This window comes from Urocitellus parryii, chromosome 5 (genome assembly GCF_045843805.1).
Source record: "Urocitellus parryii isolate mUroPar1 chromosome 5, mUroPar1.hap1, whole genome shotgun sequence".
NCBI lineage: Eukaryota > Metazoa > Chordata > Mammalia > Rodentia > Sciuridae > Urocitellus > Urocitellus parryii.
The window spans coordinates 11,561,694-11,587,588 of record NC_135535.1 but is presented as its reverse complement, the minus strand read 5'-3'; the positions used below and the strand labels follow the sequence as shown (position 1 = coordinate 11,587,588).

General features: G+C 45.9%; 1 protein-coding gene across 24 annotated transcripts in view; it reads right to left on the bottom strand.

Moving 5' to 3' along the window:
- The window catches only part of Rbfox2 (RNA binding fox-1 homolog 2), a 279,806-nt gene extending 271,757 nt beyond the window's left edge, over positions 1-8,049 (bottom strand). For all 24 annotated transcript variants that reach the window (XM_077798399.1, XM_026410192.2, XM_026410191.2 and 21 more), the window contains exon 1: positions 7,833-8,049. In XM_077798399.1, the coding sequence (XP_077654525.1) occupies positions 7,833-8,015 (183 nt within the window). In that variant the 5' untranslated portion in view covers positions 8,016-8,049. The remainder of the gene's footprint in view (positions 1-7,832) is intronic.
- Between the last annotated feature and the right edge of the window lie 17,846 nt (positions 8,050-25,895).

Here is a 25,895-nt window from a genome sequence, read left to right as displayed (position 1 = left end):
CAACAGTGAATTACCTGAGTGGCACATTATGCTTACTTAAAGGTGGAGTGTATAAAGAGATAGAGCTACAAAAATAGGCAGATGTCAGGTCAGAAGGGCCTGGTAGGCTCAACAAGAGAATGGACTTCATCCTGAGATCAACATGAACTTTCAAAAGATTTTAAGCAAGGAATAACAGATTCACTCTTTGTGATAGATCCCTCTGTTAGCAGTCTGGCGAGTGGATTTGAAAAGATGAAGAGACAACACACAGGCATCCCTGCTCTGTTTCCATAAGCCAAAATGAGAACAAAAGATGTCATTTACTTGGGCATCAGTGGTAGAGCACTCCCCTAGCATGTACCTGAGTAAAATCCCTAGCACTGCAAGAAACATGATGCAACATATTTAACCAACATATCTTAAAATTTTGAAATACAACATTTTCACTGTTCCTAAAACACATACCCTAAAACAGCCAGTGAATCTGTTACCCACTCTTCCAGCAGAGCTCCCTTGAGTTTCATGAAATATCTGCATCTCCAGTGCAGGAAGGGTGATACTTCAGTAGTCTTTCCACTCCTTAACAAAGAATGAAATGTTTCACCTCCCTCTAACAAAAGAGACTTCAATGACCAAGTCCATTACATTTCTGCCCCCACCCCACAAGCAAATGAGGTTTCTCAGTTTAACACACTGCTCATCTCTAAGAATTCCTAACTCTGGCACTTAATCAGTCGGAAGCACATTAACCACTCCATGCTGATCAAGCAGTAAGCAGGAACTTATTGAGTGCTGTACAGCAGGATATAAGGAAAGCAAGAGATAAACATGTAGCGCTGAGTTCCAGGATAGGCACTTCAAATAATCTCAGTTACTCACTGTAGTGGCACATAAGAGTATGTATTCATTTTCCCAGTTCGCAGATGTGGGAACAAGAACTCAGATGTTCAATATCTTGTTAAAGCCATCAAGTTGTTAGATGCAGAAGTGAGGACTCACATCCAAGTATGAGAAACTCTAATTGGTGTATTTCTATCCTATACCATATGTAAAGTACATACGGATTACAAATATGTTTAAAAATTAAGGCTGGGAATAATAGTAACAATATCTTCCTTTTAAAACCAAAGAGGTAACCCTATCTTAAGAGTCTCAGATTAAGGGCCTCTCAGAGAGGTCAGTAACAACTGAGCGATCCAAACTGCAATCCCCAAATGCTACTAAAAAGGTCATTCCTGGGCATTAGTGATCAAAAATGTTCAGCTGGGGCTGGGGCTGGGCTCAGCGGTAACATACTTGCCTGGCATATGAGGCATTGGGTTCGATTCTCAGCACCACATATAAATAAATAAAATAAAGATCTATCAATAACCAAAAAATATCTATTAAAAAAATGTTCAAGCTCAAATACTCAAAGCAACTTGGCTATCCTACAGAGAAATATATATCCTCCATTCTTTCCCAAGTCCCCGAGACAATGTTTGAAAAAAACTCAGTGCTGACTGCTTGCTCACTCACTCTCGAGTGATTTCCCAAACTACTTTACCAGCCTAAACTACAGAAATATGTCCAGGATTCACATGGCAGTCCTGATCCGATTTGTCCCAATCCTGGCTCAAGCAGCTTTGCACTACCCTCCTAACTAGATCAGCGCCAGCCAATGGGTTTACTCAAGCTGATCTGTGATGGATTAGATAATGAAACCTTAGCCATGTAAGCTGCCTGCTCACACTGGGGCTGCAGGGGAGGAGAATAAGAAACTCTATACTCCTAGGGGCCACCTAAAACACCAGACGCACTTGCCATGCCTCGCTCCATCTGTTTGCTCCTGCTCCAGTTACTGCCGTTTCCTTTCCATCATCTCCAAGGCTCTTCCCTCCTGCCTCTGAAGACAACGCACATGTACCCAGAATAGAAACATTGCTTTGCAAACATACAACAAAAATTCAAACAATCCCAGTCACTAAAATGGCTGTCTTTATTGTTTCTGCAAATTATTAAAGCCTAACATCCAACTAATGGCCTATCAGATGACAAACCTAAGATCCACTTGCAACATTCTTGTTTACACTAAGTAGTATACTGAATTTCTTCCTCCGAAGTCCTGTAATTTTGAGGCCTCTCTGCACCAGCCTGCTTTAAAACAAAATGGAAGTTAAATCTCCAGTTAGCTTCTGTTGTATTCACACATCAGTGTAATAGAGGAAAAATGAAAAGGTGGCTAGAAGATGGGAAAGGGAGTCAAGACAAACTCAATTCGTGCTCATCTCTGGAGTCACCCTGAAGAATAATTCTATTTTCAACTCAGAGATAACTTTCTCCTTCTCACATCCTTGGTTTTACATTCCCAGGCTTCTGTGTAAGGCTTTAAAATAATTAGTAATTTTTATATGATTGTACCTCAATTTCTCCATCTACAACTACAATAATCTCAGTTTACCACTCTGGTAGTGTTATGAACTGAATGCTTCTGTCCTCCCAAAATCCATATGTTGAAGTCCTAACCCCCAACATGACGGTACCTGAAGATGGGGCCTTGGGGAGATAATCAGGATTAGATGAGGTCATGAGGGTGGGACCACCATGACAAGAGAAGTACCCTTCTCAGAAAAGCTTCTTCACTTGCTCTACCTCTCTCACCACATGCTGAGCAAAAGCTGAATGAGCAAAGGCCATGTGAGCAGTGAGGAGGTGCCATTTACAAGCCAGGAGGCCAGACCTCACCAGACACCAAGTCTGCTGGCACCTTAACCATGGACTTCCCAACCAAGAATTGTGACAAATAAATGTCTGTTAAGTCTATGGTATTTTGATGCAGCAGCCTCAGAAGACTAAGGCAGAAATGAAATGTGAAAAAATTTAGTGACATACTGCTCATGAAACTACATGTAAGGAAAGCATGTTTTTGTATAACTCTACTCAAGGCAGCACGGTGCTCAGCATCAGCCCAAATACCCAAATGAGGGTCCAAAGAGAGAGAGCCACCTAAAAGGAAATAAACCCAGTAACAAACAAGTGGGAAGACAGGCTAGTCAACAAACACAGCACTCACAAAGCAAGTATACACTCCCCGGAACCCTTTCCCTGATACCAGGAAGAAAGTCTCCCTGCTACTAGAGTTATCTGCTAACATGAACAAGTGCTAACCCCACATAGCTGGACTGACTGACTGATAATACAGTCAGAAAGCTACTGACTTCACTGCCATATAAAGCATTTTGCTGAAAGCTATAAGCAATCATTAAGATGTATCTTACCTTATACAGCAAAGTTCCTAGAAAGCTGAACAAAAATATAATTCTTATATAACTGAATTGTTTATATCACTAGAAAAGTAACCAAAAGAATTCATTTCCCAGCATATTTGACTGTACCTAAGTTTCATACACATCAGACCTACTTAGGTGAAATGAACTTCTAACATCTACACACATAACTCATTTAACTTTTTTTTTTAAGAGAGAGAGAGAGAGAGAGAGAGAATTTTTTAATATTTATTTTTTAGTTCTCGGTGGACACAACATCTTTGTTTGTATTGTGGTGCTGAGGATCGAACCCGGGCCGCACACATGCCAGGCAAGCGCGCTACCACTTGAGCCACATCCCCAGCCCCCTCATTTAACTTTCTACCAAGTTTAAGTAAATTGTTTCCAAGTTCTATCCTCAAAAACTAACTACATTTCTCAAACCACATTTCAATTTTCAAATTGAATGTCTGATCTCTCCTGCTCCATGATTCAGGTTTTTCTATTTCTCTCTTTCCAGGGCTGAGCCAGGCAAGGTGTCCCATGCCTGTAATCCTACTGACAGGAGAATCGCAAGTTCAAAGCCAGCCTGAGCAATTTAGGGAGGCCATAAGAAACTTAGTGAGACCCTGTCTCTAAATAAAACACAAAAAAGGGCTAGGGATGTGGCTCAGTGGTTAAGCCCCCCTGAGTTCAATCCCGTGTGTGTGTGTGTGTGTGTGTGTGTGTGTGTGTGTGTGTGTATATATATATATATATATATATATATATATATATATATATATATATATATCAAGATTTATCTTTCCAGGGATGCACTAACTCCTCTTCCACCTGCACAGAGATTCTGTATACTGCTTTGAAAGCACCCACACTGCTTCTCCTCCCTAAGGTTCCTTCTGAGCTTAAGTATTATAAAACAAGCATCAGGGACTCTCTGGAGTCCCTTGAGCTTCACTTTGAGAAGTAACGATTCACTCCAAAAGCTCAGAGGCTGCAACCCAACAGAGTTCAGCTTTGGAATCTGAAGCTGCCAGATGCAGCTCCCGTTGGCTAGTAGCCTTGGAAAACTAACCCCAGCAAATGACTTTTTTCTGTAAAAAGCAGTTAATCCCTTTGGCACTAAAAGGGATTGGGGGATTTTGCAATGGTACCCTCACCCGAGAATTTCATGATTCTTTTTAAGCCCTTAACTATTTGAAAAAGGTAAATTTCAACTTCAATTTAACAAGCACTGAGCACTTACAGTATGTACCAGAATCTGTCAAGTTATTATGGAAGACAAACACAAAGGAAACACAGTTCCTGTCTTTTGGGAGTTTACAATCTTACTAGGGAAATAAGAAGAATAAAGCCATTAGGGATAATAAAAGATAATGCATAAGTAAGCATCAACATACCAGGAGGCAAAAGCAAGGCCTAACAAGTATGAACCAAGCTGTTAGCGAAGGCTTTATTGAGAAAGGAGCTAAGACTTCAGAAAAACTCCATTGTGCTAGGATATAAGAAAAAGCACAGTCTTTAAGACAAAAACACTGGGCTGGGGATGTGGCTCAAGCGGTAGCGCGCTTGCCTGGCATGCGTGCGGCCCGGGTTCGATCCTCAGCACCACATACCAACAAAGATGTTGTGTCTGCCGAGAACTAAAAAATAAATATTAAAAAATTCTCTCTCTCTCCTCTCTCACTCTCTCTTTAAAAAAAAAAAAAAAAAAAAAAAAAAGACAAAAACACTGATGACATGAAGCTTTTTACAGAGGATATTTACATGGAGCTTATGAGCATTTCTGAACTCTTCCCTCAAACTTTTTGTTTGTTTGGTACTGGGAATGGAACCAGGGGCACTTCACCACTGAACTACATTCCCAGGTCCCTCCCCCCATCCTGAATGGCTGGTTGCTCACCTCATTCAAAGGGCCCTACAGAGATACCCCCCTTTACCATATTCATCATTCTCTATTTCTTTCCCTGCTTAACTTTTCTTAATTCTTATTACCACATAACAATAGTCATCTTTATTAGACACCACTTCCCATTAGAATATTAGATCCTTGAGAGCAGGGTCTTTGTTTACTACTATATCCCCTAGGTTTAAAAGAGTGTAGCAGATGCTCAATAAACATTAGTTAAATTAATATTAAATATACATACACACACTTTTTTTAAACATTCTATCCATTTATCTCTTCATCTAGATCACATGTACCCTAATGACAGAGAATTTAGCTCTGCCTGGTGGCACACACCATAATCCCAGTGATTTGGGATGCTGAGGGCAGGAAAATTGCCAAGTTTGAGGCCAGCCTCAGCAACTTAGTGAGACCCTAAGCAACTTGGTGAGACTTTGTCCCAAAATAAAACAGAAAAAAGGACTGGGGATGTAAGTCAATGGTAAAGTGCCTCTGGTTCAATCCCCTGAACCATTTAAAAAAAAAAAAAAAAAAAAGGAACTTAGCTTAGCTTATATTTTTTAGAAGGTAACTTATAAATTACCTTATATGAAAATGTATTTTACAACTAAGAAAACAGAAGCCCCCAAATCAGGATTTCCCTAGAACCATAAAGCTAGTTAAAGGCATCGAGCTAAATCAAATCGAGCTAAATCAAAGATTTAAAGACCTGTGTGACATAGTGTCATGGAACTACAATAATGAGAAGGTATGAAGTAAAAAATGAAGAATATTCATAAATACACAAAGGGGAAAAAAGAGATTCTCTGTGGGATGTTCTATGTTGCCCAATTATACCCAACGGACCTAATGTACCCCTTCCTCTGCACAGCTCCTATACACTGCTCCACTTCCAAATATCACTATCCTCAGCTAATTTGAAGGCAACTATTAAGTAACAGGCCACAGGCAGAAAGGGGGAAAGGAAAGGGGTCTTGTCATTAACTATGATTTCTGTTATTAGCTATGACTGACATAAATAATAAATGAATACCTATGTGCATATGTAGATATATGCACACACCAAATGGCACATGCTCACCAGCACTTCCTTCCAGTCTCCCCTTCTTTCCACCCAACGTTAACCCACCTCTCCTAAAGTCTCCTTGTAGCACTCTATATTTTTTCCAGGGCCCAGAGCTTTTACTTCTCACAATCCCTCTACATGAGAGAGTTCTCATGGAGAATAAAAGCAGGCAAAAAAAAAAAAAAAACAAGCAAAAAGAATCCAAAAATAAACACCAAGAGGGTTACTTTACCAAAACCAACAGAAGTAACAGGGTGGACACTGCAATGGAGACCAAGAGGCACACAACAAACATGCAAGGCTTAAGTGTAGCTCCATCTCTAACACAGGAAGTCAGGCAAAGCCTTGAAAAGCAGGCAGCAGAGCACAGGAAGTCTTTTAGCACTGCAGAGATTTCCAAGAGTGGTGTAATGGAGAGAGCACAAGAATAGGAATGAGAAGACCAGGATCCAGCTCCAATTTTCCAACCAGCTAACTGGGTAGCCTTAGGCAAGTCACTAGTCTTCTCTGGATTCCCCATCTATACAATGAGGTGATTAGAACACGATGGGATTTAAACCCACCCCCCCAAAATGATGAAAATAACTGATTCTTCTCCACCAAACACTGCACATAAACTAATCTGCATAAGAGTCTTCCAAGTCTACCCAGATTAAGAACCCCTGGAAAAGATGATGATGCCCCTGGTCCCTTCTATCTCTAACATTCTATGATTCTAGGAGTTAGGCACATGTCTATAAGCAACTGCTGCTGGGTGAGCCTCACCATTTTACAACGCGGCATTCTCTGAACAGAGACCAAATCCCAAAACCTCCAAGGTTTCAAGCCTTTCCTCAAACTACAAAGCAACTGACATTATCAATACCTGCCCCATTCCCTACCCAAATCAGCCAGTTTATTCTTGAGTCCACAACTCAGAATCCAGTCTTCTAATAGCCCTACAAATTTTCTTTTGTACCCCAAGGCATCAAAGAACTATTCGGAGTCCTAGCGGTGCAGGAGGCAACTGGCAAAGTACAGGAGGGCTACGTCCTATGTCTCTGTTCGGACTCATTAGCATGTGCCACAAAATTAAAGAGACTGAGCACCACGGTGTCCCACACCACCATCAAACTCCGTGTACTTCTCACACACTCCCCGTGTCACTGATTTAACCCACAACCTAAGCCACATCCCTCTCGAGGAGTTTTTCGCTTTTCACGCCTCTCCTTCCAATATCTGCCCCATCCCCATCCGAGCGAGGGCCAGGACTACCCCAAAGGTGCTCCTCCTTGGGAGCCTTCCCACCAGGTCCCCTCGTCCTGCGGCCCAGCTGCTCTCCCCTGGGCAACAGACCCTGGATTTCCCTGTTTCCCGAGGAACCAAGGAAGGGTTTGAAGAAATGGACTCCAGACCGAGCCTCCGCGAGTTCCCCGCGCCGCCCCTCACCCCCTCAGGAGCGGGACCCTCCTGCACCCCTCGCCCCAGCCTTGCTCGCTCCTGCTTCCAGCCAGGCCCCGGCCCGCCCGCCCTGCCCACCTCCCGCCGGGACCCCCGCCGCCCTGCCCTCTCCACGCCGCGGCGCCCGGCCGCCCCTCCCGGCCCCGCCCCGCACCCCGCGGTAACCGGGCGCCGGGTCCCGCGCGGTCACCTGCATCCCGCCGCCGTCGGCCGCCGCCTCCTCCGTGCGCGGCCGCTTGCTCAGGCCAGGCTCGGCTCCGTCTCCTCCCGCTCCGGGCACCGGCAGCTCCAGCTCCGACTCCCGCTTCATGCCCCGGGCAGCGGCGCCGGGCCCGAGCTGAGGCGGCTGCTGCGGCTGGGCGCCTTCCGCCATCCGCCCGCGCCCCCCTCGCCTCCGGGAGCCGGGCGACCCGCGACAGGCCACCTCCCCCTGGGCCTCGGCCCCGACTGTCGCGACAGGCGGGCGCGCGCCTGCCCCGCCCCCCGCGTGCGTGCGTGCGTGCGCGCGGGCCCGGCGCCCTCGCCGCTCGCGCCCGCCGCACTCGCCCGCTCGCCCGCACGCCCGCCCGCCGGCTCGTCGGCGCGAGGCCGCTGGCGGTCGCCACGGGCACTCGCTCGCGCTCCTGCACGCACACGCGCCGCCCGGCCGGCCCGCCGCGCCCCGCCTCTCGCGCTCCGGGGCCGCCGACGGCCCGCGCTCGCTCACTCACACTCTCCCTCACAACACGCCGCCGAGGGAGGAAGGGGGCGGTCCGGCTCCCGAGGTGTGGGGAGGGCTGTTTATTTGGGGGAGGAGGGGCGCGAGGCTGGGACGAGCTGACTGGCCGGGATCCTCCGACCCGCCACTGTGGCAGCACCGGGAAGGCGGGGAGAGAGAAAGGAGGAGGGAGGGACCGGGATGTAGGACTCGCCCGCGCGGGAGGCTGTGGCGAGGGGGCGGCGGCGGCCGAGCCCGCGGAGGGGCGGGGCCAGCGCCCCTCGGCAATCTCCGTCCCCGCCGCCCGAGGGAGGCCGGGAAGAGATCGGGGAAGCTCGGGAATCTCCGGCGCTGGCCCGGGATTGTCCAGGACGCGCGGCGCGGCTGGAATGCCAGCCGGCGCGGAGGGGGCGGCATCTGTCTCCTCGCGGGGCGGGGCCGTAGCCAGGGGCAGGCGGAGCTTGAGAGGCCCGAGGGCCAGGGAGCCGCTCCCGCCTGCAGGACTAGTGCGGAGTTGTGTGACCTGAGTTCACCCATCTGGTTGTCGAGGTTCCTGGCGAGGGCAGGAGCACTTTGCGGGCGGGGATAGGCGTGGTGGGTAGGGAGGGTCTTTGCCTGCTTTCTCTCCCGCTCAGGAATGGGGATCTCAAGTCTGGGAATGACACTTCCCCTACACCCAGTTCTGAGAGCTTTTACCCTAATGATAATTATTATCATATCCCTGATGATCTTAATAACACTTATGTTTTAAGAGCTTTACGGTTTGCACAGTTTTGAGGTTGTTGATAGAGCTACAGACCATCAGCTCCATTTCATTGATGAACCTAAAGCTTAAGTCCTGCAGCAAAAATGTAGCCGATTGGCAAGATTCCAGAGCACATTCCTTTTCTATACCTTGCTGCCTGCGCAGTATTTCATCGCTTATCAGCTTCGTGCAGTGTGTGCAGTAGATTTTCTCTCCTACCAGACTCTATGACAATAACTGCCTCAACTTTCTCTGGTTTCCATATTGTACACTGTACATTATGCGAGAGGCTGGGGATGATGTTGCATGAGTGACCTGGATTCTAGTCTTGGCCTTGCTAATTACCTTTAAAAAGTTACTTTATTTCTTAGGACCCCCAACTCCAATATCTGGTAAATGATGAGATGCTTTAAATCATTTGTTCTCAACCAGATTCAGATTTGTGCCTTTCCAACTCCGCCATCCCCATATTTGTCTATGTCTGAAGATATTTTTTACTGTTGCATTGGTGGTGTAGGGGTTGCTGACATCCAGGGATTAGAGGCCAGGAAAGTTGCTCAATGTCCTAGCATGCACAGGACATCCCCACAAGGAAGCAATCTAGCCTAGAATGTCAGTAGTTCAGAGATTGACAAACCCTAGGTTAAATGATTTTTAAGATCCTTTGCAGCCACTCTGTGACTTGTCCTTTGGACTTGGGGTTAGACTGCTAGAGCTGGAAGAGGACAGAAGTAAAAATCCCTGCTTCGGAGTCAGACTAGCCCAGGTGGGAACTCAGGCTTTACCACCTATTGACCGTGGAATATTGGCCCAGTGGTGACTGAAGGTTCCTTTACACAGGTGTGCAAAAGCCTGTGCACTGGTTGCAAAAGACTGGAGGACTTTCCTGGAAGCTGGGTTTTCCTAGCCAGCACTTGGTATTTAATTCTTAGGCTGTAATACAATATTTGTTTTGCCAATTACAAATTATGATGCCATATGGAAGCTACTTAACCTCTCTATGCCTCAGTTTATGAAAATTAGGGGAATAATAACACCTTCTTGGAAAGATTGTTGTAAGAATTAAGAGCTTTGGTCAGAATGGCCTATGGTATGGGGCTGGGATTATGGCTCAGTGGTAGAGCACTTGCCTAGCATGTGGATTAGATCCTCAACACCACATAAGAATAAATACATAAAATAAAGGTATTGTGTCCACCTATAACTAATTTAAAAAAAAAAGAATGGCCTATGGTAAACACTCGTTAAATGTTAGGTACTATTATTAGCATTATCATTTTATTCACATTTTAAGTGACAGTGAGCAAAATGCATTGTCAAGATCAAAGAATGTCATTATCGGGCTGGGGATGTGGCTCAAGCGGTAGCGCGCTCGCCTGGCATGCGTGCGGCCCGGGTTCGATCCTCCAGCACCACATACCAACAAAGATGTTGTGTCCGCCAATAACTAATAAATAAATAAGTATTTTAAAAAAAAAAAAGAATGTCATTATCACTATTATTGAGTTTTCTTTTTATATTCAAAGGAACAAACTCCCCAAGTCACCCTTTGGTGTAACCAATGTGTTAAGCAAATTATTTAATTTCACTCAGATTTATATTCCTCATTTGTTAGATGATAATAACAATAGGCACGATGTTGATATAAGCATTAAATGAGATCAAATGAAGCACTTAAACTGCATAACATGCTAACTGCTCAGTAAGCGATAAATATTTATCTTCTAATTTGATTAGTGGCTGGAAAGAGACACCCAGGCATCTCTTAACATCACCAAGGTGGAAGACCAAGTGGCTGCAAGCTCATTGTTGAGGTGTATTAACTCCATCCTAAGTCAAGGGTCCCAGTTGGCAGTGCCCTACACAGATGGAGCCTGATCCTGTCAACCAAGCATCCTGGCTTCCAAGGAAAATCAAGATGTTACTTAGCAGACATTATGATTGATGTATGTATATAGGTGACTCTGACCAGTGTGATTCTGCAATCTGTACAATTAGAAAAATGAGAAATTATACCCAATGATATAAATGTATGAATTGCCAAGATCATTATGTCATATGTAGATAATAAAAAAAAAAAGAGATGTTACTTAGTGGCCTATGGAACAAAACTGCTTTCTTTTTATTTCTTTTTTCTTTCTTCCTTTCTTTTTTTTTTTTTTTTTTAATCTGGGCACTTCAGCAGTTGGTTTTATGAAAAATTTACCTACTGAACTGGTATCTTAAGAATTCGTCTCCCCTCCCAACCTGCCTTGCCAAAATACTGAAAATTAAATGATGTTAGGTCCTTCTGGGCTGCCCCATGACCAAGCAAGAAATGAGATTTGGGATCTAAGCACTCTGTGACTCAAATTATTGTTATTCAAGTAGCACTCAAGTCCCTAAGAAATAGAGCAATGCAGTATAGGAATGTTTGAATGACCTGGCAAAACAAAGAGAAATTGGACCATGCTCTGTAAACAAGCATGAAACAGAACAGAAGCCTACGAACAGTAGGAATGTGCCCAGCAGCACAAAGACAAGATCATTTCTTTCATATACGTCTGCAGCTACTTATTTGAGAACAAGTAGTTATTAAATATTATAGAGGAAAAGGACATTAAAGAATATTTCCCTAGAAAGAATTTTTAGGGGCCTGGGGTTATGGCTCAGCGGTAGAGCACTCACCTAGCATGTGCGAGGCCCCGGGTTCAATCCTCAGCACGCATAAAAATAAATAAACAAAAGTATTGTGTACAACTAAAAATACATTTTAAAAAGAAAGAACTTTCAGTTGCAGAGACTATGACAAGCCTAAGATTTGTTCATTTATCCTTTTAACAAATTACAGGCAAGTATCAGGAATACCAAGGTGAATAAAATGTATTTTTTATATCAACAGTACATCATCTAGGGAGGAAGAGTTGAACAAATGAAAATGACAATTATGGTGACTCTGAACAGGGACTCTGGTGTCAGGCATGGATTTGAGTCTTACTGCTAGATATCTGACCCAGACAAGAACCTTAGCAGCTCTGAGACCCAGTTTCTTCATTTGTGAGGTGGTTGCCAACCCAACAGCATTCACTTATTCTTACTAACAGAGCCAGTCTGCTCTAACAGAAAAAAGAACTCCTAGGCTCCCTGGCAGCCAAGGATAGCCCCAGAACACAGTGTGGCCACTGAGATGTAGGAAGGGGGTGGTATTCCTTCCCACCTAATAGACAATGCCACAAGAAGAAAAGGCTCCTCGCCCTTTGTCCTTCACTCTTCCTCCTCCCTAGAACACAGATCAGGAAGCCGCAGACACCTTGTCTCCACAACAGCAAAGTTAAGAACGGTACTAAGGAGTCCCCAGGCCCACCCAGGCCTGTGTAATTTATTGTTATTTGAAAAAAATAAGTTGACCATTTGGTTAAGCCACTCTGGACAGGTTTCAACATGCAACTAAACTCAACTCCTAACTGATGTAATCTATAAATGGAGGATAATAAGGGTGTCGCCCCTGGGGTTCTTTGAGGACTGAATAATGCATGTAAAGCACTTAGCATGACACCTGGTTCGTAGACACACTCAGTAAGTGGAGACATGGACCTTTGTACCACCACTACTACATTTATTACCCTTATTAATATGATTATTATATGTGCTGAGAGCTATAAAGATACATGTTACTCTCTGCCTGGGGCACACAGAACAGGTTTCACCCAGAATGTTACATTCCACCTGAGTCTTTAAAAATGAGGAGGAGTTTCTCAGGATATGGTTTCTGATAAAAGGCATACCAGGGCTGGGGTTGTGGCTCAGCTGTGGAGCACCCACCTAGCCCGTGTGAGGCATTGGGTTCAATCCTCAGCACCACATAAAAGTAAATAAATAAAATAAAGGTATTGTGTCCACCTTCACCTAAAAAAATTATATTTTTTTAAGAGAGAGAGAGAGAGAGAATGTTAATATATATATATATTTTAGTTTTCTGCGGACACAACATCTTTATTTGTATGTGGTGCTGAGGATCGAACCCAGGCCGCATGCATGCCAGGCGAACGTGCTACCGCTTGAGCCACATCCCCAGCCCCCCCAAATTTTTTAGTTGTAGTTGTAGTTTACTTTTTAGTTGTAGTTGGACACAATACCTTTATTTTATGTATTTACTTTTATGTGGTGCTGAGGATCGAACTTAGGACCTTTCACATGCTAGGCAAGCACTCTACCACTGAATCACAACCCCAGCCTCTAAAAAACTTATATCAAAAAAAAAAAGCATACAAATTCTTAGGTCCTCCTTTTTTTAAGGGAAGCTCAGCACTGTGGGCTCGGCTATTAGGAAAAAAAAAACAACTGTAGGCGGCAGCTCTGGGTTTAGTCAAAAGACCAGGATCAGAGTCAGGACCAAGAGCTTGGGTCTTCAAATAAACCGGAAACAGTGAACTAAGTTAGCTACCCATCTAGAAAGGGGACTAGCTCGACCAGCCGCAGGGCAGTTCAAGACCCACAGGACATAATCGATCTCAGGTAAGATCCTTTCAAATGCCAATTAGTTAACCCAGGACTCTGGCTAACAACAGCCTTTGACAAGCTGGTGGTATAAATCACTTTATTCATAAACTCTAAGGAGATTATGAACAGTGTCTCAATCTCCTTCTTGATTTCTGTGTCCCTAGCACCTAGCAGAGAGCTTGTTACAAAATGTGGCACTTCCAACAATCCTGAAGATATCAAAAAACAGCTTCAGGACTGAACTATGCCCCCACCCCCATCCTGCCCCAGGACAGATAGAGCCCTAGAGCAGAGCCGACAACTTAGAAGGCCACTTTAACCATGTCATCCTCTAGATCCACAGCACACAGAGCCCTGGTCCATCCCTAGAATCCATCCTCCCTCTAATCAGAGAGAGAAGAGCAGCTATGAATAGAAGAGACCGTTTGTTTTTTTTTTTTTTTTCCCTAAGCCAAAGCTTTCTTTTCCCAAAAAAAGAAAGGCGGAGAATACCCTTGATAATTCATGGGCTGGAGGAAGTGGGAGCAATCCTGCCATGTGGCTGGCTGATCTGGGAGCAGATAGAGCCTAATGAGAAAGTGAATTCAGCAAAAAAGAGCCGTGTGATGTTTAAGCCTCATTAGGACTGTAAAACCAGCCTTTGGACGCAAACCCCACTATTGACTTTGACCTCCCTTCCCTACCTCCCTCTGCTCGCGATATTATTGAACCTGGGTTTTTTCTATAGGCCAGGACCCTGCCAACCCTCTGCCCTTCACATAATGTGTTTGTCTGGTTTCTATTTCTGTAGTTTGATGAAGGATGATAGCAGGGTATTGAGTTGTTGTTTTTCATTTAGTGCCGTCGCCGCCCTCACCCTGCCCCCAGCCCCTACCCTGCTCTTAAATCGTGTTTTCATTGTCTGTTTTGTGCCTTGTGCTAGGTTTTATTGCTTCCTCACAGAGTGGAGGAAAGCTTTATTTTATTTTATTTTCCAGGCACTGCTATACATAGCCCCATGTACCTACCCATGCTTCCTGCAAAGAATTATGGTGTTTCAATATTGGCAATGATCTCAGAAAGGAAGGGCAGGGAGGGTTTGGATATTTGCTGAGTCCCTGATGGGTGCTAGCCCCTGAACTAGGTGTTTTTTGCATTTCACTCCCACCACACACCCATGAAGTGGGTTGGATTACATCTCATCTCGCAGAGGAGAACCAGAGAGATGAATACACCAGCTCAAGGTCAGGCAGGATGGCCAGGGCAGAGGGCTCCTATTCCCCCACAACCCTTTCATTGCTGCATCCTGTCTTTGAGGGTGTTTTAGTTTGGGCAGGAACCAACCTCATAGGGAAGACGGGACAGAAGGGCTTAACTTCTATTCTCAGAAACAGAACTTTGGTATCTCAGTCCTGCGTTCCGATGGGGGCGTAAATTCCTGAGCCTTTGTGGTTTTGAGGCATGGGGCTTTGGTCTTTGTTGTTGTCCTGCTGGTACTTGCTCAGGTATCTTCCTCTGGGTCCAGTCTGACTGTCACTATCAATCCCAGCCAGCCTCCCCAGAGCTCTTCTATCTGATTCCCAGTCCTTGATGCACCCGGATTGCCTCTGTCAAGGGCGAAGGAAACCTTGGCTGCTCCCGCAGGCTCTGAAGCCTTGGGACTCTGAATTGCTGACTCCAGCCCCTGAGGAGAAGACACTGGAGCATCCTGTGCTCCTGCGCGTGGCTGGAGGGCAGACAGTGCACAGCCGCAGCCCCCAGGGCCTCCAGAGGGCAGATCTCCTCCCCTCCCAGATGTCACTGGGACCCGGAACTCTGTGTCTCTCTCTCCTCTCCTCCCCGAGGCTCCATCCAGGGGGACACAGGAGACAGGGATCCTCCAGAGACCCACGCCAGGCTCTGGTGCGACTGTTCTCTCCAGCTGCCGGCTCTCCCCTCTGCCCCCAGTGCATTCGTCTGTCCTGGGTGGGGGTGACAGACTGATCCAGCTCATCCTGATTCCTTTGAACCTCTGGATTTTGTAGGGCATGGGCCTCATGCCAGAGTCAGGCAAGCTTTCAACTTTGAGGCTTTTGAAATCCAGAGACTCTCCTCTCAAGCCATACATTTCAAAAGTCTATTTTGAAATTCAAAAGCTGAGTCCTGCCTCTTCTTTCTCTTGACATTTCCACTGAAACTGTTTTATTCCTGAAAGGAGGGGAGGGTGGCAACAGCAACGGTACCTGGGAGAGGGAGCAGAGGGGGAATGAGTTGACTGAACCATCCTCGCCCTGTGACCACAGGAAGACAGTTCCCAGCCTCCCTCCAGGCAGATGGGGATGTGTGACAAAGTTGTGACCCCTGCGGTTTGGGCAAAAGCAGTGGAAGCCACTCCTGAGCCTGGCCCTCTGAAATCATGCCTGCCACCCACCCCCCACCCCCACCCCCACCCCCCGCTAACCCTCACTTTTCCCCCCACGGCAGCTGGGGAGACCAGGAGCTGAAAATGGGAGGCACACGGGAGGATGGGAGCCTGGATCCTGGGTCACCAACTGGAAGGAGCAGCAGGAGAAGCTGCCTCCCCTGGAGCAGCTGTGAAATAAACCTTGATTTGAAACTGAGGTTTGAGCTTTGTGGCTTGTTTTGTTTTATGGCAGCTTCCATTACTAACCTTGACTAATAATATCTACATATTATTCTGCTTCATAATCTCTGTGTACAGTACCAGAGATAAGGAATCAAAAGTTGACTGCTTTGATGAAAATCTTTGAAATTAAAGGTGCATAGAGATTTGGGGGAGGGTGCTGAAGGGGTTCCATACATACAACCTCTCTACCCCATCAGGTCAGGAACCAACTTAGAAACACGCTCCAAAGATGAAGAGAGGAAATCAAAATGTCTGTTTTGCTATTGGTAAGAGTGAGACCCAGCTGTGCAGCAAACCCAGGCAACTGCCAAATGGAAGTGCTAGAAATCTTCACCCCTGAATTACACACCCTCAACTACCATGTCACTGTAACACTGCTAGCCGCAGGTCCCTTACTGCCTGGCCCAAAGCTAACCAGAGACGCCCCTCTCAGCAGATTTGAAGTTAGGGTCAGCAAGGAGCTAAGGAGCTAAGGAGCTAAGCCAAGCCATGTCCAGTTTCTTCTTCCCGTATCCCATCTTTTTGTCTGTTTGTTTGTTGTTTTGGTACCAGGAATTAAAAACAGGCTCTTAACCACTGAGCCACGTCCCCAGCCCTTTTTATTTAAGACAGGTTCTCGCTAAGTTCCATGGGGCTTTGCTAAGTTGCTGAGGCTGGCTTTGAACTTACATCCTCCTGCCTCAGCCTCCAGAGCTCTTCCCATGCATCACCATGCCCAGTGAGCTACACCAGTCCTTCTATTAGTCGTCTTTGGTTAAAGAAGACAGCAGAAACCAACAGCCCACACTCCCAATGGCTTATGACCACACAAGTTTCTTGTTCCCACATCCATTGTTTTATGGCAGCTTACATGACTTACCTTGGCTGCATGCTCTTCATCCCGGCCACACAAGGGAAGGTGCACTGATAGTCTGCTCTCGTTCCATTGGCCAAAGCAAGTTGCGTGACCAAACCTGCCTTCTGTGGGGTGTGGGTGTTTGGTCTTCCTCCGGGGATGGGGTGATGCATGTTATTGAACAGCAATACAGGGGGCTGGAGATGTGGCTCAGCGGTAGCGCGCTCGCCTGGCATGCGTGCGGCCCGGGTTCGATCCTCAGCACCACATACCAACAAAGATGTTGTGTCCGCCGAGAACTAAAAAATAAATATTAAAAAAAAAATTCTCTCTCTCTCTATCTCTCCTCTCTCACTCTCTCTTAAAAAAAAAAAAAAAAAAAAAAAGAACAGCAATACAGTCTCCTGCATTCCTTCTCCCAGGATGCAGTAGGAGTGAGGAATACAGACCTGGGGGCCCCTTTTCCCAATCTGTAGCCAAAGGCCACAACAAAAGCAGCAGCAGGCACTGTCATTGCTTTATTCCCATATTCCTGGCGTAAACGGTGGAAGAACCCTGTGGGTTCTGCAGAAGTCCCCACATCTGTACATGTCACCTAACTCCAACACCTGCCAGGGGGCTTTCTCTGATTGCAGGAACCTGCTCAGAGCATGTGTAGAACAGTCCCAAATCATCCTTAAAACAGTCACTAACATTTATGTCCTAAGCACTTTCATACACTATTGAATACTGAAAATAACCACCTGAGGTCGATGGTGTAATCACTCCCATTTTCCGGTTGAGAAAACTGAGGCTCAGGGCTGGGGTTATGGCTCAGTGGTAAAGCGGTTGCCCCGGACGTGCAAGGCCCTGGGTTCGATCCTCAGCACCACATAAAATAAATAAATAAAATTATTTTTTTATAAAAAGAAGTATTTAAAAAAAAAAAGAAAAGGAAAGGAAAACTGAGGCTCAGAGAGGAGCCTCCTCCGGGCACTGATTCTCTGGCCACTGAGTCTCTAACATCCGTACTGGGACCCCGGCACCTCGACCTTGTAGCCATCTCAGTTGGTGTCGGCTGGTCTCCACCTTAGACCTCTCAGAATCTGTCCTTCATTCCAGCCTGTCCCCGAAGATCTCTGAAGTGTGACTTGGTATAACCACCCAGTCTCAGGCACAGTCCATTCACATGGATCAACAGTTGTTAAATGGCTCCTAATCGGCAGGATCGTTGGAGGCACTGGGAAATGACCGTAAAGGAGACCGATTAGGCCACTGCTCACCTAGAGCTTACATTCTCTTGAGGAGAGAAGAAACACAAGCCACAAAGGTGTGGGATGGTGATAAGTGCTACCCAGGGAATGAAAAGGAGGGTGAGGGGTTGGTGTAGGGCAGGCGCCTTTTTAGATGGGAAGACAAGAGAAGGCTTCTCCTCTGAGAGGGTCACCTTTGAGCTAAAAGCTAAATATCAAGAAGGTGTTACCCATGGAAAGCTAAGGGGGGAGAGCATCCCACAGACTGTATTAATAATCAAATACTCTCCTGCAGGTGGCAGATCTTCATTGGCACAAGCCATACATTAGTTCTGTGCTTCGAAGGACTCCAGCTTCACCCCCACACCCTCTCTTCTCACTCTTGCTTGGCACTGCTCAGAATCCGGAATCAGCCCTGACTTCAAGACTTCAAGGCTCTCCTGCAGCACTGCATGGTACTCCGTGGCATGGCACTACAGTCCTATGGTGCTACTTTCTCTCTCTGCCTCACTTCTAGAGCCCTAGACTGAGGACATGTGGGGCTGGAATCTCTCTCTCACAGCCCCCTGCCCCCTCCTCCCATGTTGGGAACGTGCTGGATACACAGTAGGTGTGTCAAGAAATGCCGAACAGAGGGTTCTCTAAAGGCGCTGTTGACACACCACCTTGCTCTATGAAATCTTGCCTGATACCCACTTCCTTCTTCCCTTTCCATGCTCCCTTAGCCCTTGGCAATAGTCCAGTGAAGTATTTAATACGTCATTAGTGGGCTGGGGATATAGGTCCGTTGGTAGAGAGCTTGCCTTGCATGCACAAGGCCCTGGGTTCAATCCTTAGCACCTCAAAAAAAAAAATCCTTAGTTATTAACATGTCAATCTTCCCCTCCAACTGCACATCAAGGGCAGCAAATTCAAATGCCTACAAAGGCCAGGCAGAGAAGGCATATGACAGTAGTAATCGAGAGCAACTGGATGGCAATTGCCAACTAATTTCCACGTCAGGCTACAAAGTTGGATTTCTATATGAAAACTCTAATCATTTAAATGTAGGAATTTAATTACCTTGACAGTTAAGTGAACCCTCATTTTAATCTGTTTTCTGCGGTCTAACAAAATACCTGAGGCTGAATGCTTTATAAAGAAAAAGGGTTTATTTAGCTCACCATTTTGGAGCTGGAAGTCCAAGATCAAGCAGCCCCATCTGTTCAGTATCATGGCAAATGGCCCCATGGTGGTAGGAGCACCAGCAGAGGGGACAGGAAGCCAGAGAGCAGGGACGGGGTGGCCTTGCTTTCTTTGTTTGTTTGTTTTTAATAACAACTTACTCTCCTAAGAACTAGCTTACTCCAGGAAAACAGCATTAATTCCATATAAGGGCATGTCCCCCCATAACCTGATCACCTCCCATAGGCCCTGCCTCTTACAGGCTCCCCCACCCCAACACACCACATTGGGGATCAGGTTTGCAGCACATGAACCTTGGAGAATGAACCATGGATGCCAGTCCCTCAAGTGTATCTCACCTTGTTCATCCTCAGTGTCTCACAGAGGGGATGATAGATAATAGGTGGTCATCAATATTTGTTAATGAAAAAATGGAAAATTAAACTTTATGAGAATGAATCAGACCAGCTCTTCTCAACCAAGTGCACTTAAGACTGAAATGGTCATCCCGTGGCTTAGCCGAGGTTGGGTTCCGATGAAGCAGAGGACGGGCTTGGTTTCCTGTGGGATACGGCTGACGGTTTCAGTTGGTTGTCTTTATTGCTTCTCTGTCTCAAATGAGTCAAGGGGCCTGGGGCTTTCTGGGCAGGAGGTGGAAAGCCTCCAAAACAAGCTAATCTCCACAGGTGTCTCTGCTGGATTCAGACACTGAGCAGACAGACAGCTCCTGACCAAGGGCTTAGAATCCAGAAGTGTGACGTGGGTGTTAACAGAACCATACGATAGTAACACTGGAAGCTTACTTAGTGTCACCAAGGGACTAAACTCCAGGAGTTAGTACAACCCAAATTAGCAGAGGACAAAACTGGGGGAGTGTCCCACTGGAGGACGGGATTCTTGGGCCCTGATGGTCCTCCCTCCTCTTCCTGCCTTTGGTGCTCTCTCTGCTTGGAAGAAGCCACGTGGGCTCATCTCTCACTGTTTGGAAGGCAGTGACTAAGCTTTGCAAGTACCACCCAAGGTCACAGGCCTCCAGGCTGGTTAACACTGAGTGCTGGCAGTAGACTCTTTCCATACCAACACCAGGACTGCTACCCTGAAAGGGTTTCCCTGGAAACAGAATTTGATTGAACACAAACACAGTCAACCCTCAATATCCATCCTCCCGGGATTCCCCTCGGATACCAACATCCAGGGATGCTCAAGTCCCTCATGTAAAATGGCCCAGTATTTGCATAAACCTTATGGGTGCCTTCCCATACACTTTTAAGTCATCTCTACGCTACTGATAGTACTTAGTACAATGGAAATGTTGCATAAATAGTTGTTATACTCTATTATTTAGGGAATTGTGAAAAGAAAACAAATTCTGCACCTGTTCAATATAGATGCAATTTTTTGCAAGTTTTGTTTTGTTTTATTGGTACTGGGGATTGAACCCAGGGGCATTCAACCAATGAGCTGTATCCCCAGCCCTTTTTTACATTTATTTATTTATTTATTTATTTTTGACGCGGGGTCTCTCAAAGTTGCTTAGGGCCTTGCTAAGTTGCTGAGGCTGGTCTTGAATTTGTGATCCTTCTGCCTCAGTCTCCTGAGCCTCTGGGAATACAGACAAGTATCATCACGCCAGCTCAGAAGCCTTTTTGATTTACTGTTGATTGAATCTACAGATGTGGAAGCCGTGAGAACAGAGGGCTATTTGTATTCTGCTACCAAAGTCCCCAGAGGGCATCTAGGAGCTGTGATTTAAGGATTGGGTCCCTCCTACTTGACCGTCACCTATAGCACCTGGCAGAGGGCTTTCAACACACACACACACACACACACAGTGTGTGTGTGTGTGTGTGTGTGTGTGTGTGTGTGTGTGTGTGAATCGTGCCCACTATGTGCCAGATAATATTCTAAACAATGGTTCTCAACGAGTTGTGCAGGTAATCCTCGGGTCTCCAAAGTCCCTTTTGGGTGTTCTCAAGGTTAAAAAAAATAATAACAATGCTAAACATTATTTATCTTTTCCACTCTCATTCTCTCATGAGTCCATGGTAAAACTTTCTAGAGGCTACATGATGTTTGACAGGTTATGATTCTTATGTTTTGAAGGTTTCTCAGTTTTCTTTTCAAATACGGTAAATATCAATAGGTACAACTCACATAATGAGTTCTTTAAAGTTTTCAATCATGTTTATGAGCAAAAGGAATTTGAAGCAAAACTTTTGAGATCCCCATTATTCTAGACAATGTGAAAAGCTTGTAAGTGCAGGGCATAGTAGTATAGAACTCTAATCCAGCTCCTGGGGAGGCTGCAGCAGGAGGATCACAAGTTTGAGGCCAGCCTCAGCAACTTAGTGAGACCCTGTCTCTAAAAAAATTTGAAAGGGCTGAGGATGTAGCTTGGGGTAGTGAATCCCTAGGTTCTCCCAGTCCAAAAAAAGCAAAAGCAAAAACAACTCTCATATGTTCAAGTATTATGTCAGCTAAAATAAAACAGAAAACAATAAAATATGACATATAAGATTTCCCCATTTGTCTGAAGTTTAAATTTTTATTGTGAATTGAATTATAAATACATAAGAATTTATCATGATGTGTGTACCATTTCAAGGAGTTGGTTAAGACATAAAACATTGCTTATACTTTAAAACTCCACTAGAAGCCCTCAAAGATAAACCCTCTGTCTCCTTCACAAAAAGGAACCTTTACTCTAATTCTGGAGTCCAGCACCCCAGGGCACTTCTTTCAGTTTTCCTATCTACATTATGTATCTGTAAGCGATACATTGTTTTATTTTGGAAAACAAAGAGGCAAGTTCACCCAGCCTTCAGGAAGGGGCAATACTGCTTGAACACACCAAGTCTCCCAGGAGAAAATAGGCTGGGCCCAGTGTGGCCACAGCCTGGCTCCAGCTGGTTTGGGAGCCGCCTTCCGGGAGGTCAGTGGGTTTGTGGCATGGGCGAGAGCTGTGGGATGAGCCAGGTGCTGTGGGATGAGCCAGGTGCTGTGGTCTCCCAAAACCGCTCATGGGGTTTGGGGATGTGGCTCAGTGGTACGGTGCTTGTCCAGCCCGTGTGATGCGCAGGGTTTGGTTCTCAGCACTGCAAAAATTAAATTAAATTAAATTTAAAAAAATTTCAATCATGTTTAATCCCAGTGGCTCCCGAGGCTGGAGCAGGAGGATTGCAAGTTCCAGGCTAGCTTCAGCAACTTATCGAGGTCTTAAGCAACTCAGTGAGACCCTCTCTCTAAATAAAAAATTAAAAAGGGCTGGGGATGTGGCTCAGTGGTTCAGTGCCCCTGGGTTCAATCTCCAGTACAAAAAACAAAAAAAAAAAAAAGGAAACTGATGCATTTGTTTGTTTGTTTTTTCTCCTCAGCCTGATGCCTACCTCCAGGCCCAGGCCTCAGGAATGGCCTGAGCTGAACATTTCTGTGAAGCTATGTGGGTGTCATAGCAATGGCAGGGAATCCTGGAGCACCCGGCCAGGGCAAGGTGGACCTGCAGATCCAGAGCTCTGCTCATCTAGGAATTCTCATCCTCCAGCGAGGATCCTGGTGATAACGCCAACCAGCGCCAACCAGCCATGCGGGCCTGTCTGCTGAGTCACAGGCCTCCCTCTGGACTGGTTGAACGGGCTTCTGGACAGTCTGAGGCAGAACTGCACCACACTGAGGAACAGAACCCCAGTTTCCCCAACCTACACCTCCCCACCTCATGCCTAGGGCTCGGTGGAGCTTCTTTCGCTGTGAAAGCCTACGTGGGAAAGGGTCAAGGGTCTTAGGGTCTTAGAAGTCTGCTCTGGTTTTGAACTTGTGATCCTCCTGCCTCAAACATTTTTAAACGTCCACACGAGGTTGATGACTGGGCTGAGAACAGAATTCTAGGTTGCAGATGGTTTCATGTGGACTTTGGAAGGCATGGGGTCCTCTGGTTCTTTGTGTCCCTATGAGAAGTCTCAAATGATTCTGATTCAGGTTGGTTTTCCACCGCCCCCTCCCACATACACACACCTTTTTGGAAGTTTTTGGAATCTTCCTTTTTTCCTGAAATTCCCCAGCGGCATGCCTTAATCCAGGTCTATTTTCATCCATCCTGCTCAGCGCTTGGTAGGCTCCTTCATTTGGAAATTTTGCCTTCTGCAGAACTTCTTGAATTTACCATTAAAGATCTCCTCCCCGTTTTCTCTTCCTCTGGAACACCTGGTATTCTGGCCCTATATCTCCCAGACAGTGCATCCATCCATTTCCTTCTTTCCTGTTTTCTGTTTCCTTGTGAGTTTTGCTCTAATTTCCTTTCTTTCTTTTTTTTTTCTTCCTGTACTAGGAATGCTCTACTGATGAACTAAATCCCCAGTCCCCCCCTTTTTTTTTTTAGAAGAGAGAGAGATTTTTTTTAATACTTATTTTTTAGTTCTCGGTGGACACAACATCTTTATTTTATTTTTATGTGGTGCTGAGGATCGAACCCAGCGCCCTGCGCATGCCAGGCGAGTGGGCTACCGCTTGAGCCACATCCCCAGCGCCCCTCCCCAGTCCTTTTTGCTTTTTATTTTGAGGCAGGGTTTCACTAAGTTGCCCAGGCTGGTTTTGAACTTGTGATCCTCCTGCCTCAGCCTCTCGAGTAGCTGGCTTTCAGATGTGCACCATCATTTCAGGCCTTTAGCTCTAATTTCTAAGATGTTGCCTAACTTGATCTTCCAGTTCTTTCATTGGTTTTTTATTTCACCTATGTTCATTTCTAGAATTGCTTCTAAACCTTTGAATGTTTTCTAATGGTACCCTGTTTTTTGCCCTTCAGAGATGTAATAATCTTTCCGTATCTCTCTGAAGACAAAATACTTAAAAAAAAAAAAAAATGTCAGGCTCAGTGGTGCACGCCTATAATCCCAGCAGCTCAGGAGGCTGAGGCAGGAAGATCTCGAGTTCAAGGCCAGCTTCAGCAATTTAGTGAGGCCCTAAACAACTCAGTGAGACCCTGTCTCTAAATAAAATACAAAAAAAGGGCTAGGGACAGGGCTCACTGGTTGAGTGCCTCTGGATTCAATCCACAGTACAAAACAAACAAATAAATAACCCCACTCCCTCAGTTGTCTGTTTCCTCCAGTCTCCTCCGCTCTGGTTCAAGGTTTTCTGTGAATGTGAGTGTTCCTTAGCTCTCTTCTCAGTGAGATGCTAAGAAACTAATTGGCGGCTTTGAGCACTAAGGCTGTTCCCTGGGAGGTTCACCGCAGGGTGGTCTGGGTGGCTCTTGCTGGGAAGCCCCAGATGCCAGTGTTTGTAAGTCTGCCCTGAAGCGAATCATCTTCCAGTGCCCGCCCAGGGCGAGGGCCTGGTTGCCAGAGTTCTAGGAAATGCATTAGGGCTTGAGGGCTGGGCGACAGGGTGGTGCTGTTTCCACCTCAGCATTGAAATACGTTTGTTTCCTCTTCCCTCATTTTCTACGCAACTCCCAGGTCCTTAACTGTCCCTGGCATCCCCCAATCCAGAGAAGCTATTTTATCCCTTGGGAATAATCTTGCAATTCTTTTCTCAAGTGTGGGAGTTGGGGGATGGCAGGAGAGGGGATCTAGGAATCTAATTGCTTCCTAAATAGCTCCCCCCACCAGTCCTTGCTTTAGCACCACCCCCACCCCTCCATGCGCCGAGGGACCCGAGCTGCCAGTTCCCTGTGTCTGGCAGAGGCCGCTGTGTAAATCACACGGTGCTCAGCCTTCCCACGGCTGCCCTGGACTGTCCTTGCCAAGCTGCCAGCTCAGTGACCACAGTCCTTCTCTTCTCGTGGCTGTGGTTTCCCATCCTGTTTTTCTCAACAGTGTGGGTTTATGCCTTTTTTTTTTTTCCTAATTCCTCTTCCAGAAGTTTTAGGGGGTTTCAGGAGAGACCAAATTAGATACATATGTTCAGTCTGCTGTAACCTGAACTCTGCCCTAAAATGCTGAAATTCAATCTGCTCCTTAAAGTTTGGCAAAGTTCTTCACAAAGGAGGTTTCATGCATGCAGCTCGCCCTGCAGCCTTTGTGGCATGTGAGCACACCTCGGGCCGCGGCCGACGTGGTACCAGCCTCACCAGGCAGAGCAGACGGCCATGCTCCAGGGAACACAATACAAGGTCACCGTCCCTCACCCAAAGTCCTTGGGATCAAATGGGGTTTGGATTTCAGAATTGATCCGATTTTGAAAGGTCACGTAGGGCAGGCGTGGTCACTCTCAGAGCCCTTGAGTGGGCACTTAGGTATTGAATACACCCCCATTCCTACGGGGAAATATGTGGCTATTCACACCAAGTAGAGTTTTTTTTAAAAAATACTAAAAATAGTCTTGTATCCATCCAGGTCAAGATTTTTTTAATATATATTTTTTTTAGTTGTAGTTGGATACAATACCTTTATTTATTTTTTTTTTAAAGAAAGAGTGAGAGAGTGGGAGAGAGAGAGAGAAAGAGAGAATTTTAATATTTATTTTTTAGTTCTTGGCAGACACAACATCTTTGTTTGTACGT